The sequence below is a fragment of the Lepidochelys kempii genome, chromosome 2, assembly GCF_965140265.1.
Source record: "Lepidochelys kempii isolate rLepKem1 chromosome 2, rLepKem1.hap2, whole genome shotgun sequence".
Taxonomy (NCBI): Eukaryota; Metazoa; Chordata; order Testudines; family Cheloniidae; genus Lepidochelys; species Lepidochelys kempii.
The window spans coordinates 216,802,250-216,816,528 of record NC_133257.1 but is presented as its reverse complement, the minus strand read 5'-3'; the positions used below and the strand labels follow the sequence as shown (position 1 = coordinate 216,816,528).

The window sequence follows — 14,279 nt, the reverse complement described above, 5'->3', positions numbered from 1 at the left end:
ATATTGAAAATACTGGCACACCCTCACCTCAGACATAGTTACCTAGCTTGTTTTCAGACATTTACTAGCATCACTTAGACAAACCATTGGATTCAACCATAAGGCTCTTCCTTGGAAAAACCATGAGTGAAGCATCTACATTCCAGTAGCAGTACCTGAGGCCTTCAGCCGTTCCAGAGCTAAAGAGCTATTATATGGTAGGACCCAAATGACCAGGGCAAAGACCACTGTGCCTGTATCTTGTTATTTTAAACTGACATCTGAGATGACAATTCTGAAAATTTGACTGGCAGCTAAGAGAAAGCAATAGCTATTTGATCATTTGATGTAGTTAAGCTGAATCAGTGTAATAATATCCTCATTTATTTTGCTGAGGATTTTAATTATTTTTCTCCTGGTGAATGGACTAATATTTTCCATGTTTTACTGTTATCTCTTTAGCCAAACGCTACATTGAGACAGATCCTTCTGGAAGAGATAAGGGGACTCCACTTGTTATTGTGAAGCAAGGATACGAGCCCCCTACATTCACAGGCTGGTTCCTGGGCTGGGATTCCAACAAATGGAAAAACTGATCTGTCGGTGAAGGCCTCCACTACAAAGAGAACAGCAATCAGAGCACAACTATTATCTAGCATTCTTAAGCATTAGCTTGTAAAACAATATTGATGCAGCTGTTGTCACCCATTCCCCAGCGTTCTTATATTCCTCTGCGTAAACTAGCATGTCTAAGCTTTGGAAAGGTTAAATGAGATGATAAAGTAGTAACATAACTTCTTGGTGGCGGGTTGGGTTTTTTACAAATCTATGTAGAGTGATACCATTGGTTTGGTTCTAAAATGCCTTTTTTCAAACACAACCTGTACATCAGTAGCACATTAATATACAATTTACAAGCTAACATTCATCAGTGGGCCAAATTCTGCTTTTTACCCCAGCATAAGTGAGAGCACAATTTGGCCCACCCAGGACCCATTGAAGTTGAGGGGAAAGAATCCCAGCAGCAGGATTGAGCCCTAATTTACCTAAAGTGTCAAAATCCTGCAGTCCTTACTAATACGAAACGTCCATTGCAGTCTGAATTAGGAATGGGAGCTCTGTCCTGCAGGGTGCGGATGAGGATTCTGAGAGAGCCAATGTGAAAATGATACTTTGTTACACGTGGTCCAGGAAATGGATATAATCTGAATGGAGAAGACACTATAGGCTTGAATGAATGTGATGTGAACATATATCATCATGAGGCCTAACACAGTTGGCTGTGACAGACACTGTTTCTATAGAGCCCTCAGACATGGTCGCATGTTATCCCTGTTCTCAGATTCCTCTAATTTGGGGGTCTCAAAGTCCCAGCCCACGGGCCATCTGCGGCCCGAGAACCTCCCCACTGTGGCCTGCGGAAACTTTTAAAGAAGTTACTTCATCCGGCCCTCATGGCTGCTGGCTGAAGGGGGAGGCTGGAGGGGAGCGGGCAGGAGAGATTCACATGTCCCTCCCCGCAACATTGCTCCATCCTGCTGGGACCCTCCCAGGGGTTGCACTCGGCAACATGTCGTTCGCCTCGGGCAGTTTGGCTCCCTGCAAGCGGTTCCCTATCCCTCCTGTTCCCGGCGGAGCCACGGAAGACAGACCCATGCAGCCACGCTGCCAGCTCTGTCCACTGCAGGCACTGCCCCCCGCAGTTCCCATTGGCTGGGGGAGAGGGACAGAGATACCATCACTAGTGGCCGGGCAGAGTCAGCCATGGAGGCAGCATCATTAGTCACCGGGCAGAGTCAGCTGGGGCGGCATGAGGCCAAGGGAGGCGAGGGAAAAGGGTGGGAAACAGGCTGGGAGGTGGCGTGAACACCATCTGCAGTGACATTATTGGCCCTCTGGGAGGATCTGAGGACTGGCACCGGCCCTAAGGTAAATTGAGTTTGAGACCCCTGCTCTAACTGCTGCCCTTAAACACACTTAAGTGAGCTATTGCTCCTGACAGGCAGCAGGAGTCACTGACACCTTTAAAAGTGGATGAACACACATCATTTCATTCACCAGACTGTAAGCACACACTGCATATCCCAGCCACAAGTTATCTCAGGCTGCACCAGTCTCGTTTTTTCCCCTACTCATCAGTGCTCAGTTCTGTGCAAGTGTAGAGATTTGCTCATATGGCCAAACAGATTGTGTTTTTCCTCAATGTGCAGGAGACTGAAACTCTTCACACGGGTGCTGAGCAGACTTCGAATGTGCTGTGCCAATGCTTTGGGGAACCACTTTTCTTTCAGCAGCACGGAGTATCCTGGAAAGATGGAGCTCTGAGTAAGCACTGTAGAATCTGGCCTGGGGTCTCTCTCAAAAATTGAAAGAATCACATAGTCATTCTGGTGTGAAGAATGCAGATGATTTTTATTCTTGTGAATTTAGAAAAAAACATGTTCAAACAGTGTGTGTGTTTGTGGTTTAACCATACAACTCCCTGTAAAGTTAGCAGGGACCATTCAGCTTCAAACCTGTAGCAATGCTTTGAACATTTATCCCGTTGCATTCATTTTAATGCCAATGTGTACATCGGTAAATCAAATGGACTCCGTGTCAATGTGAATTTTTAAATAAGGAATTCCAATTGTGTTTTTTTAATTGTACTTTTAAATGAGTTTGAAAATGGAATTTTAAAAATGGCTTTTTATATTTTTTCTACATGGTTAATGGTGAATTGGAAGCTCAGTAAAGCCAAAGGAGTGAAAGCAGTCTCAACTTCATTTGTCAATATTATTGAACAAAGTTGCATGGCTGGGTCACTGATAGCGTAAGAACCAGGGAATACTGCACCATATTAAAATATAAGAATCTAATTCTATTTTTCAAGGGTTGGGAGGGTGAAGAGGGTTAATTCTGGGAGTTTGTTAGCTTAAAGTGTTTGTTTAAATCTATATTAATGCAATTTAGCTGTATTTGGATGTGTCATTTCATGTAAAAAAAAAAAGACAAAACACAACACTATAACAGTTTGTGGAAAGCTGATTTTTTTTTCTCCTGAAACATTCTTGTTTATTTTGTGTGCCCATTGATATTTAAAAGAATGGCAAACACTCACTTCCTTCTTAGGGGGACAATTTAATTAGCTAGTAATTAATCCTCTGCTGGTGTAAATTAGAGCTGCGTCAATTTACACCCACAGAGAGTTGACCCATCATTATCAGCTCATCCAGCGACATTACGAAGTTATACAAAACATGCTTTGACTAGCAGCCAAGAAGTGCATGCTTATCAGCATATTATTTCATCTTTAAGGAAAGTTAATAACATTGTGATCAAATTAGTCAGCCAATTATCAATTTCCTTTTTGCAGCCCTCTTGGCAGGACACACGATGGGTAATGTGTGTAAAGATCATTTCATGGAAAAGGAAACAGCATGTTTTTTAAAAAGGATGTCCTCTGCACTTTTCTAAGAGACTGCAAGTAGGCTAAACAGAAGGAATATTAAAAAGAAAAGCTTACAACCTCAGTTGATCAGTTAATAGGGTCCTATGGACAATCAGCAACCTGTTGCCCACTCACGATTTTAGCAATCTTTGCCATGTCAGAAGAGTGTATTATAAAATATAATAATGCCTTAATTGTATTATAAACAGAATTTAGTCTCACTTATGTAGATGGGATCAAAGTCAAACTATGTTTTAACTGTGTTCCAGAACACTGTTACAGCTCTGATCTTTACAGGGGCCTGTCAAAATATTCCAAAACACAGATAAAGCAAAGTTTTGGCTCATATGCAAGATAAACTGTGTTATAACTTGGGCAGGGCATTATGGTGTTTACAGTGATTACTGCTAGGTAGATGGGCATTAGGGCCTTATGACTGAAACAATTCTATCAACTGTGTTTAAGCACAATGGTTGTTAGCAAGGCTCCACAACGTTTCTCTGATCAGTGAGGGCTTTAACAAAATAAAGAAATAAAAATCTTGTTATAAATTCCTTAAAAAAGAAAAACATCTTTGACCACATTGGTCGGTGAAGCTGTGCTCAGTTCTATTTAGGTGCCTAACTCTAAGCACCCAGATTTGGAAATTGGGGCCTATTTGTCTCTGGCAATGCCCACAATGTGCTAGGTGCTGTACAAATAGGATTTTCAGTTTCCTCTACAGCATCAGATATATTGGACACTGACTAAGACAGGTCTCCAGATAGCATGGACCAATAGTCTCATCTAATGTGGCAGGTCCCGTAACCAAAGTATATATTCTCAATGAGAGCTGTGAGTGCTCAGCACCTCTGAAAATAAGGCTACTTTAGGGGCTTCAGTACCTAGTTTTAAGGTCCCAAGCGGCAAACACAACTGTCTTGTTGCAGAGAGGTGAGAAAGGGAAAATGTGGGTATAGAAACACTCAGAACTGCACCCAAGGGTGAGCCACATCTTGCATTATTACCAAACAGGAGAGGGCACTCTTTGTCCATTTATAATAGCAAATTATTGCAGTAGTGTTATCTTTACTAGAAGACCAGTCTAAATCACTAGTGATCATATGTGCTGCTGGTGGTAAATATAGTATCATAACTCATCAGCATATACTACATTGAAATTGAAAGATCACAATTGAAATCATTAGGCCCAAAAGGTCTAATACCAAAATGGTATTAGTAATTTAGATCTATAATAATGTGGCCAATATCAGAATCTCAGTAAACATTACACATGGCAGAGAAGCCTGCCTCCAGGATCAGATAAGTATATTTTAAATATACACTTTTCCCTATAGCATTCTCTGATATCTAGCTGCAGTTCTGCTCTGAAAGGTGACTATAAAAAGGGTTGGTTTTTACTCAACAGTCTGTTCAGTGTGTGTGTGTGTATGGGGGAGTGTTTCAGAATTGTGCGTGCTTATATGTGTGACAAAAAGCATGTTACTCCTTTAGTCCTGAAGAGCCAAAACAGCTCTGGGAGAGGGGCTACCTTCTCTTCTTTCTCATACAGCAACAAAATTTGTTCCAGCTGCAGAATCAAAGAGAGCCTAGAGGAGGTGTGACCATGGCCCTGCCCTCTAGCCATCTGTCAGCAGAATTGAGAGGTTGCATACAGTGGGGGAGTATGTTGCACTCTGGCTGGCAGCAGAGAGGTGTACTCTCCCTACATACCTGAGAGAAAGTCTCTGTCCCTGAAGCTGATTACTTCCCAGATCTCTCTGGAGCAGTGCAGCTCCCTGCCACGCCCAATGTGGGGCTGTGCCTTTAAGGCAGACTTGAGCCTAAAGTGAGAATACGTTATGGAAATTACTAGTAGCCTAGAAAAATATTTTAATAATCATACTTCCTTACACACCCCCTGTTCTGTAACAGATTCCATTTGACACATCATGCCTCAATGTGAGGCCCACAGTCTTCCCCTCCAAAATGTTTGCTCTCTTTTTTTTCTCAGTGATCGTTGGCCCCTCTTGGGGTGTGAACCCTACACCATTAAAATCAGTGGGAGTTCGATTTAAGTGGGAGCAAGATCAGAGCCTTAGCCCTCCCCAATCACCTAACATCTCATCATATTCCCCTTTTTATGCTATATTGGTTTGTTAATCACACTCATCGCCATAGTTTCTGAGTGCCTTTTAGTAGTGCATTAAGAAACGTGACTACACATCTGTTCTTTCATCCTCTCTCCAGGGGGAGAAGTGTGTGTGCAGTGAAGTTTCTTTTTTGGTAACGTTTTTTTGCTTTGTTTTATTTTTAAATATACCTGGTTGCTGTGTGTTTGCTAGAGAAGGCGAGGTCATAGAACTATGCCTCAGACTCGGAGTGGGAAGTTGTGAGGTTTGTGATGGTTCATTGCCAAAAGGAACCGAGTTGTTGACCACAGTCTTTGTCCCAGAGCATTAGACAAGTTTTTAGCTATCCTGAGCCAAGCCTATGGAGTGCTTTGAAGATAAGGACTTTGAAATTCAATGGGCAGCCAGTGCAGCAAGCAGAGGACAGATGTGAAGTGCTTACAGAATCCTGTGTCACTGAGCAAATGCACTGCAGCATTCTGTACTAGCTGGAGTTTTCTGGGTGCTGGGCTGGGCCCTCCTGTGACTATCAACATGTTTATCTTACACTAGACAGTGACATGCTACACTCACTTGAAGCCATGTTTCCATTGTAGGGTTGCTGGAAGGCCCCAGGATCAGCAGATGACCATTTTGGCCCTGCTGCCCTTACACTACCTTTCCCAATCCTTCTCATGCGATGCTCATGCAGGCCTGCTTTAGAAAAGTACTCCAACCCTGTCCTGTACAGCCTAAATTAAAAATGTGCTGGCTTCTCCAATTTACTTTTATTATTCCGCCGAAATAATTAGCAGCTCAGTGATTCTTCAGAGGATAAGTAGCTGGGATTACAAAAGCATCCCATGCAAAGCTACTTGTCAATTAAATAAATCAATCCCTGCTACAAAAAGACACTAGGGACAGTGAGTTCAAAAAAGTGGATGCCCTCTTTCCCCCACAGATTCCAGATTTCACCAGAGTGCCATGAAATCTGGGATTCGTGGCATATAAAAAAACGCACCAAAGGGCAGATCCTCCAGCAAGAAACTATTAACCAATTTTTTTCCTCAGATTTATTCCTTTGCTATAATTACAAGCATAACAATTATTCAAAAGATAGGCAGACCTCTCATAATTTACTACCACTTGGGATGATATTCTGAACCAGATCAGTTCTGGTGCAAACTGGTTCTGTGAGGACTTGTGTCACTGGAAGCCAAGAGGTTGGGGGAGGCTCTAGGCAAACGCTATACAGTGAAGCAGAATGACTGAGCTTATCCTGAGTGATAATACTGTTTTCTTTATTCTAAAGAAGTTCCTTGTTCGGTATTGGAAGAAAGCTACTCTGTCTGTGAAACATTAACATTATCATGCAACAGACATGATTCCTAGCGATTTCACAGGAATTGCACCTGTTTATGCCGAGGCTGAATTTGGCCATCTGACTGGGCTGATGTAACCCAAAGCCTAAAACAGGTCTGTGCTTTTAGGCCATTTCCATGCTACTAGTAGAACTATAGTAGCAGCAACTGCATTTAAACAAGGTCGTTGCTAGTTGGTGTCTAACAGGCTTTCCCTCTGGGCAGGGATTTTTACAGCGCTGCCAAGTTTCATGCATTCTGTGTGACTCACATTTGGCAGTCCTGTCTTGAAGCACCTCTGAGTCCACATGCGTTCATCTGTAGTTTTTCCTGCTGATGCTAAAGGTCACTACAGAGCCTGGCTTCGGGAAGCCAGCGGGCTTGTCTGCTCTCCACTGTCCCCACCCCCCCCCCCCCCCCCCCGCATCTGAGCAGGAGGAGCATCAAGAGAAGTCAGCAGTAGTGGTAAGTGACTAACAAGTGGGAACAGCAGATGAAGGGACTTAAACTGACCCCACTTTCCCAGACAGCCCCAGCCTGATGTCAGACAGACCTCAGCTTCCCTACCATTCAGCACTCATACAAGTATCCCACCTCTCCCGGATATCCCAGCACTCTCTCAGGCTTGATAGCACCCAGGACCTCACCACCATAGCACCGATCTATCCCAGCACCCTCAGACACTCCAGCATTCACTGACAAAATCTCTCTAGCACCCACTCATCTAACCTAACCCTAAACATCCTCCCTCCCAGCCACCCCCTTCCTTCCCTGCCCCAGCCTCATGGCTGCCATGGTTTGTGCAGTGCCATGTCCTACCACCACCTTTGTGGAACCAGTGTATCATGTAACTTCATCACTGTAAGATGAAGTTTATGGTTATATGCAAATTATTTCCTTCCATAAAATTTCCCATCATTGGTGCCACTGGTTTAGCGCCACTGGTAGGAGCAAAGATGGAAGCAATAAGGCATTCAGGGGTGCGAAGTCTTGTGGTTAAAGTACTGGGTGATGACTCTGCAGATCTGCCCCAGTCTCCCTGTGTGACCTTAGGTAGATCATTTAATCTCTCTGTGCCCCAGTTCCCCATCTCTAAAATGAGGATAATAATTCATTGTTCCCACCCTTTGCCTGTCTGTTTAGACTGCAAGCTCCTCTAGCGAGGGCAGGGGTGGGCAAACTACGGCCCGCGGGCCACATCCGGCCTGCAGGACCATCCTGCCTGGCCCCTGAGCTCCCAGCCAGGGAGGCTCACCCCTGGCACCTCCCCTGCTGTCCCCTCCTCCCCCATAGGTATGCCACCACGAGGGCAGTGCGGCTTGCATCCACCCACCTTCCAGACTTTCAAATAAGCCTGTCCTACCACTCTGAGTGGCCTGGTAAGGGGGCGAGGGGGGGGGGGTGGATAAGGGGCAGGAGATCCCAGGGGGCAGTCAGGGAACAGGGGGCGGTTGGATGGGGCGGAGGTTCGGGGGGGGCAGTCAGGAGACAGGGAGCAGGGGGGATTGGATAGAGGGTGGGGTCCCGAGGGGCAGTCAGGGGACAGGGAGCAGGGGGGGATGGAAAGGGGGTGGGGTCCCGGGGGGAAGTCAGGGGGCGGAAAGTGGGAGGGGGCTGTTAAGGGGCAGGGTCCAGGCTGTTTGGGGAGGCACAGCCTTCCCTACCAGGCCCTCCATACTGTTTCGTAACCCTGATGTGGCCCTCGGGCCAAAAAGTTTGCCCACCCCTGAGCTAGGGATTGTCTTTTATAATGTGGTTGAACAATGAGGCCTTGATTTCAATCAGGTCCTCTAGGCTCTACTGTCATATAAACAGTAATGATTATCCAGACTGCTGCAAGGGTTGCTAGCAGCATGTCAAGTTAGAACTGCTTTCAGCAGGGTTAGACAACTTGGCATTTAAAAACACATGCAGCTGCATGGAGCCTTTTCTACACTGTGCTAACATTGGTTCAGCTTCACTGTGACAGCAAGTGTGGAAAACTTTATAAGTGGGGGGGGAAGCTAGTGTCAGCTGGGTAGACAAAAGCACAGTTTAGTGACATGATACAGTTCTAATGAAAAAAAACCCTGGCAAGACTAGTCAGGGTAACTTTGCTAGAGAACCTTGCTAACAATGATCATAGGTGCATCTGCACTAGATAATGGTGTTCCCCTTTTTGACAAGAGCAGCTGCACTTGTGAAAGCAAGCGCTAAAGTAGACAAGACCACCTGGTCATGAAAACCCTCAGACTCTTTTCTACTTAGGATCCAGTATACTTGCTTTCAGGATGTCACCCCTTCCTCCATTGCCTGTATACACTAGTGTCCACACCACTGCTGGAAAATGAGGGCTGAATTTTTTGGTGTAGACAAGGACTGTGTTTAAATGTGACTGCTGCTGTCATGGTTCTAATATTGACAGGGCCTTATAAGTTTTGCTTCTTTTTCACCACCTCCATTTCATGGGTTGGCAAACGTACATTTATGTGGTTTCAATACATTGATCTAATGTGTCATGGGGGGACTATATCTTGCAAAATGTGCGAGCTGAAGGGAACACTGAGCTCATGCTGACCACAGGCAGTACGATCAATATAATTGATGAGATTCCTATTCATTTTGATGCTGTTTGCTTTTGCCTTTGTACTGGCTTTTCCCTGTTGAATATTGCTCTGGTGGCTGTTTTTGTTTCACATAGTTTTGTAACAGCAAAAGACTGGAACTAGGGAATCTAGAATTGCCTGGAATTTTGTTTGTTTAAATCTTCAGCTATCAGGGATTAAGAAACACTCAAAGAAATGTTGTGTACGGCATGTGCGAGACTGCTGGACCCCAAATCACTTCACAACAGCAGATCAGAGATGAGTAATGTTAAGGGAGTCCAAAGGTTGCTCCCCTAAAAGCCTTACTGTGGAGTAGTACTGAGCTGAAAGATCAGATGTAGGGCTGGGTCTGTAAATGCGAAGGCTAGGTTCTGAACTACAGCCCAGCATGTAGGATTTACCCAGATTTCTAGCCGACAGATCTAGGTTTTCAGCAGCAAGCCCAGAGATGGAGGCCTTTGGATGTTAAGCTTTGTCTACACTGGCAATTGAAAGACAAAACTTTTGTCATTCAGAGGTGTAAAAAACCACACACACCCAGAAAGACAAAAGTTTTGTCGACAAGCGCCAGTGTGAAAAGCACTTTGTCGGCAGGAGTGCTCTCCTGCCAACAACACTAACACTGCTTATTGGGGGTGGAAGTTTTTGGTTGACAGAAGAGCTCTCTCCTGCCGACAAACAGTGGCTACTCTGTGTACCTTTTGGTGGCACAGCTGTGTTGCTAAAAGCTGTGTAGTGTAGACATAGCCTTAATGTAGGGGGGAATCACTGGTGACAACTGTCCCTTCTCCATAAAAAGCACTGTTGCTCCTCCTTGGGGCTCGGATTGGGCCTGTATGTGTCCATCCGCTGTACCAGCACCTTTCTGAACTGCCCACCATCTTACCCTGCTTCCTTTCTGCCGTCAATTCTGCCACTAGCCCATCAGAGCCAGAAATGCCAAAATTAAAAAGTGTTGTTGCATAAGGCTGGAGTATGAAAGCCTCAGATCAGGCATCCGATTTGCCAGCAGCAGGAACACCCTCCTTCCACAGACCCCCAACCTCTACTGAGGCAGGAAAGCAGGCAGTACAGCCACTAGAGTCCTTTCTCTCCATGCAAGCCTGGGGCAACAGGACAGGATCTGCCCCCAAGTCACCAGAAGCTGGTCCAAGGTACTGCTATTCCAGAAGAGAAGCATTGGCCTGCAGGCTACACAGCAGCTGTGCCCTGACTTTGCAGTTGGAGAGGAGACAAATGTAAGGGGACTGTTGCCCCCTTACTAACATTCAGTGGGGTGTTTTGGTTGTCTAGCTCCCAGTACTAAAAAGGGGGAAGGGTCGATGGGGAATCAGGACCCTGAGACTGACAGCCCCCAGGAACAATGTGGAGTGGCCAATGCTCCAGGTCAGCCTGAATGACAGGGCGGGCAGGCTAATCAGAGAGTCAGGAGGCCAGAGAGGTCCCGTCCTCCATGTGAGCTGGATTTGCCTGGGTCAGACAGAGTGGGGCTGAGCTGAGGAGAAAGCAGGGGTCCAAGCTAAGCTGGGGAGCAGAGCTGTGCCAGATCCAGAGGGACCAGAAAAGCAGCCCAGAGAGAGCAGACCCTGTCCTGGGAGAAGAGCCGCAGCCCCAAAGCGAGAGGCACAGCCCAGAGAGAGCAGACTTGCCCTGGGAGCAGAGCTGCAGCAACCAGAGCTAGAGGGGCCAGAAAAGCAGCCCAGGAAGCAGGTCAGTGCTGGGAGCAGAGTCATAGAAGCAGCCTGCAGAGCAGACTGTCCTGGGAGCAGAGCTGCAGCAACCAGAGGCAGAGGGGCCAAAGAAGCAGCCCAGGGAGCTGGAGGCAGAGCAGCAGCAGCAGTGCAGAGACCGAGTGGTGCAGCTGGGGCTGGAGCTGGGTGTGGTGAGCAGCTCAGGAGAGCGAGGGGGACCCTGGGCAGCGGGAGACACCTCAGGGAGGGAGACACCTCAGCCAAGAGGCTCTGCAGGCCAGGTTTGGATCGTAACCCTGACAGGACGGGGGGCGACACTGGGAAGAAGGGGCCTACCACTTAGAGCCTGAGAGCGTGTGGCCACCACCAGAGAGAGTGTCCAACCCACAGCATCCCTGCAGCAAAGCCAGGCCTGAGAAGAAGGCCTGGGACTTACAAGGAACAGACTGTGAACTGCCCTGACATTCCAGAGACACTGTTTGTGATGTTCCCTGCCATACAGCGGGTTGATGTGTTTCCTTTAACCTTTCCCATTATTCCTTATTCTTTTTAAAATTAATTGTTGATTAAATAACTTGCATTTGCTTTAACTTGTATGTAATGGTCAGTGGGTCAGAGAAGTGCCCAGTGCAGAGAGAGTACCCCGGAGCGGGGACACCCTAGCCCCTGTCCTAGGTGACCACAGCAGGGTTGGGGGTCGAGCCCTCCAGGAATCCTGGGCCCAGCCTTGTTGGGGTTACGAGGACTCTGCCAGACAGGAGAGTGGAAGGGCAGTCCTCAAGGGCAGGGAGGCTACTGGGTAAAGGAAGTGGGAGCGAGGACTCAGATCCTTTCGCTAGCCCACTTCACCAGGGAAGTGCAGAAGCCAGGAAAGTTCCCCACAATAGCGGGACTGTTCCCCCACTTACACAAAGCCACTTAGGAGGAGCAGTAATGCAGGAAGGAGAGACTCCAGGTCAGGATCAACACAGCTCCGTTTCAGTCAAGGAGAGAAGGGTTCACCCCAGCACAGGGAAACTGAGACCCCACTACACATCCTAAGGAGGACGACTTAGGGTACCCAGCATTTGAACCCAGGAACCTCAGCACAGGGAATCTGAGACCACCCAAAGGGAGGGATAATTTTAGTTTTCTATCCAATCTCTAATGGGTGAAATTCACACCTATTCTATTCTGTCTATGGGGACGTTTACACTTAAGCCAAGAGCGTGCTTCCCAGCTCAGGTAGGCAGATATGCTAGCTCTGCTTGAATTAGTGCACCCAATTTAGCAGTGTAGCTGGGGGTAGCACAAGAGGTGTCAGACTAGCTGCCCACATAAGTACCTGTGGGTCCAGGTTGTTTTCTGCTTGGACAGCTAGGCCAAGCTGGCACTCGTGCTAGGCCCAGCTACACTTCTATTTTTAGCACTCTCACTCCAGCAGAGCTAGCACGTCTTTCTGCCCGAGTTGGGAAGCACACTCCTAGCTACAGTGTAAACGTACCCTATGTGTTGATGCGGAGCCCATCATGCTGCCATCTGCTCATCAACATATTATCTCAGACTACTAGTAAGCAGAGCTTTGGTGCTGAGTGGCGCTTGGGACTATGACCTGTTTTTTTAATTCCAAATTTGCCCCTTCCCTGCATCCTATCCCTAGCAAGGGTAAGCAGGACTCCCACGCAGTTCTCCTTCCTTGGCAGGTGCAATGAGACTTCTCTTCTGTTTCTATCTACAATAACCACTGCTTCTATGAGTTGGGAATTTGAGACCCCCATCTAAGACTGCATCATCCAGCACCACCATGACCATCACCTTTTTGTCACCCTTTCTCAACCACTGTCTCCTGAATCTTCACCTATTGCAAAATGTTAAAGCCATCCCTGTTTAAAAAGATTACATTTCAAAGCACAGTTTAGAATTAGAGATGAGCATGAACTGGAACATCAACTGCAAAATCCATTGAACTCTCTGAATTTTGGAGAAGTGCAGATCCAGATGTCTCAGCTTTGTTCTTTTTTCCCTAAAAGATGGATTTGTTTTAGAATGAGTAATCTAAACCTCTTTGAACTTTGCTAAAATCCAGACCTCAATCTGATCTTCCTGGTTCAGGGCTCAACTCTTCTTAGAAACATTCTTGTCAGTACCACAACCAGCCTTGCTTCCCCCTGGCCCAAGTTAAGTTCTGACACCCTTCCATGAACACCATGAACCTCCACCCACATTGGTCAACTTCTTTACCCTCCCTGCCCATTTCTTAATCACCAGCCCCACTTCCTGTTCAGAGCTGCTCTAAGCTCCTTGTTGGGTCTTCATTGAACCAATCCTATTTTTCAATGTGATCTACCTCTCACTCACTAATTCCAGCAGCTGGGAGGATGCGTCACATAGGAAGCACAGGCTGGAGCGGACAAGGATCCTAGCTTGGGAGGACATCGAATCATAGAATATCAGGGTTGGAAGGGACCTCAGGAGGTCATCTAGTCCAACCACCTGCTCAAAGCAGGACCGATCCCCAATTAAATCATCTTAAAAACTTCTAAGGAAGGAGATTCCACCACCTCCCTAGGTAATGCATTCTAGTGTTTCACCACCCTCCTAGTGAAAAAGTTTTTCCTAATAGCCAACCTAAACCTCCCCCACTGCAACTTGAGACCATTACTCCTTGTTCTGTCATCTGCTACCACTGAGAACAGTCTAGAGCCATCCTCTTTGGAATCCTCTTTCAGGTAGTTGAACATAGGCCAAGCTTGTTCTTCCTTAGACTCCAGATCTGGCCTTAATAGCCAGAAACCCTCTCTTCTTCTGCTGTAGAAGAATCTAAGGCCATGTCTACATTACGAAAGTACTCCGGTTTTATAGAGGTCAATTTTTGGGAACAGATTGTATAAAGTGGAGTGCATGTGTCCACACTAAGTACATTAATTCGGCGGTGTGCGTCCACAGTACCGTGCCAAGCGTCGACATTCTGAGTGGTGCACTCTGGGTAGCTATCCCACAGTTCCTGCAGTCCCCGCTGCCCATTGGAATTCTGGGCTGAGCTCCCAATGCCTGATGGGGCCAAAAATCTGTTGCGGATGGTTATGGGTAAATGTCATCAGTCAACCCACCCTCCCTCCATGAAAGCAACGGCAGGCAATCATTTCGTGCCCTTTTCCCTGGAT

General features: G+C 46.6%; 1 protein-coding gene across 1 annotated transcript in view; it reads left to right on the top strand.

Annotated features, from left to right (window-relative positions):
- Window positions 1–2,956, top strand: part of SCIN (scinderin) — a 96,465-nt gene extending 93,509 nt beyond the window's left edge. The window contains exon 16 of the mRNA XM_073333825.1: window positions 442–2,956. Within this exon, the coding sequence (XP_073189926.1) occupies window positions 442–575 (134 nt within the window). The 3' untranslated portion in view covers window positions 576–2,956. The remainder of the gene's footprint in view (window positions 1–441) is intronic.
- The last annotated feature ends 11,323 nt before the right edge of the window (window positions 2,957–14,279 follow it).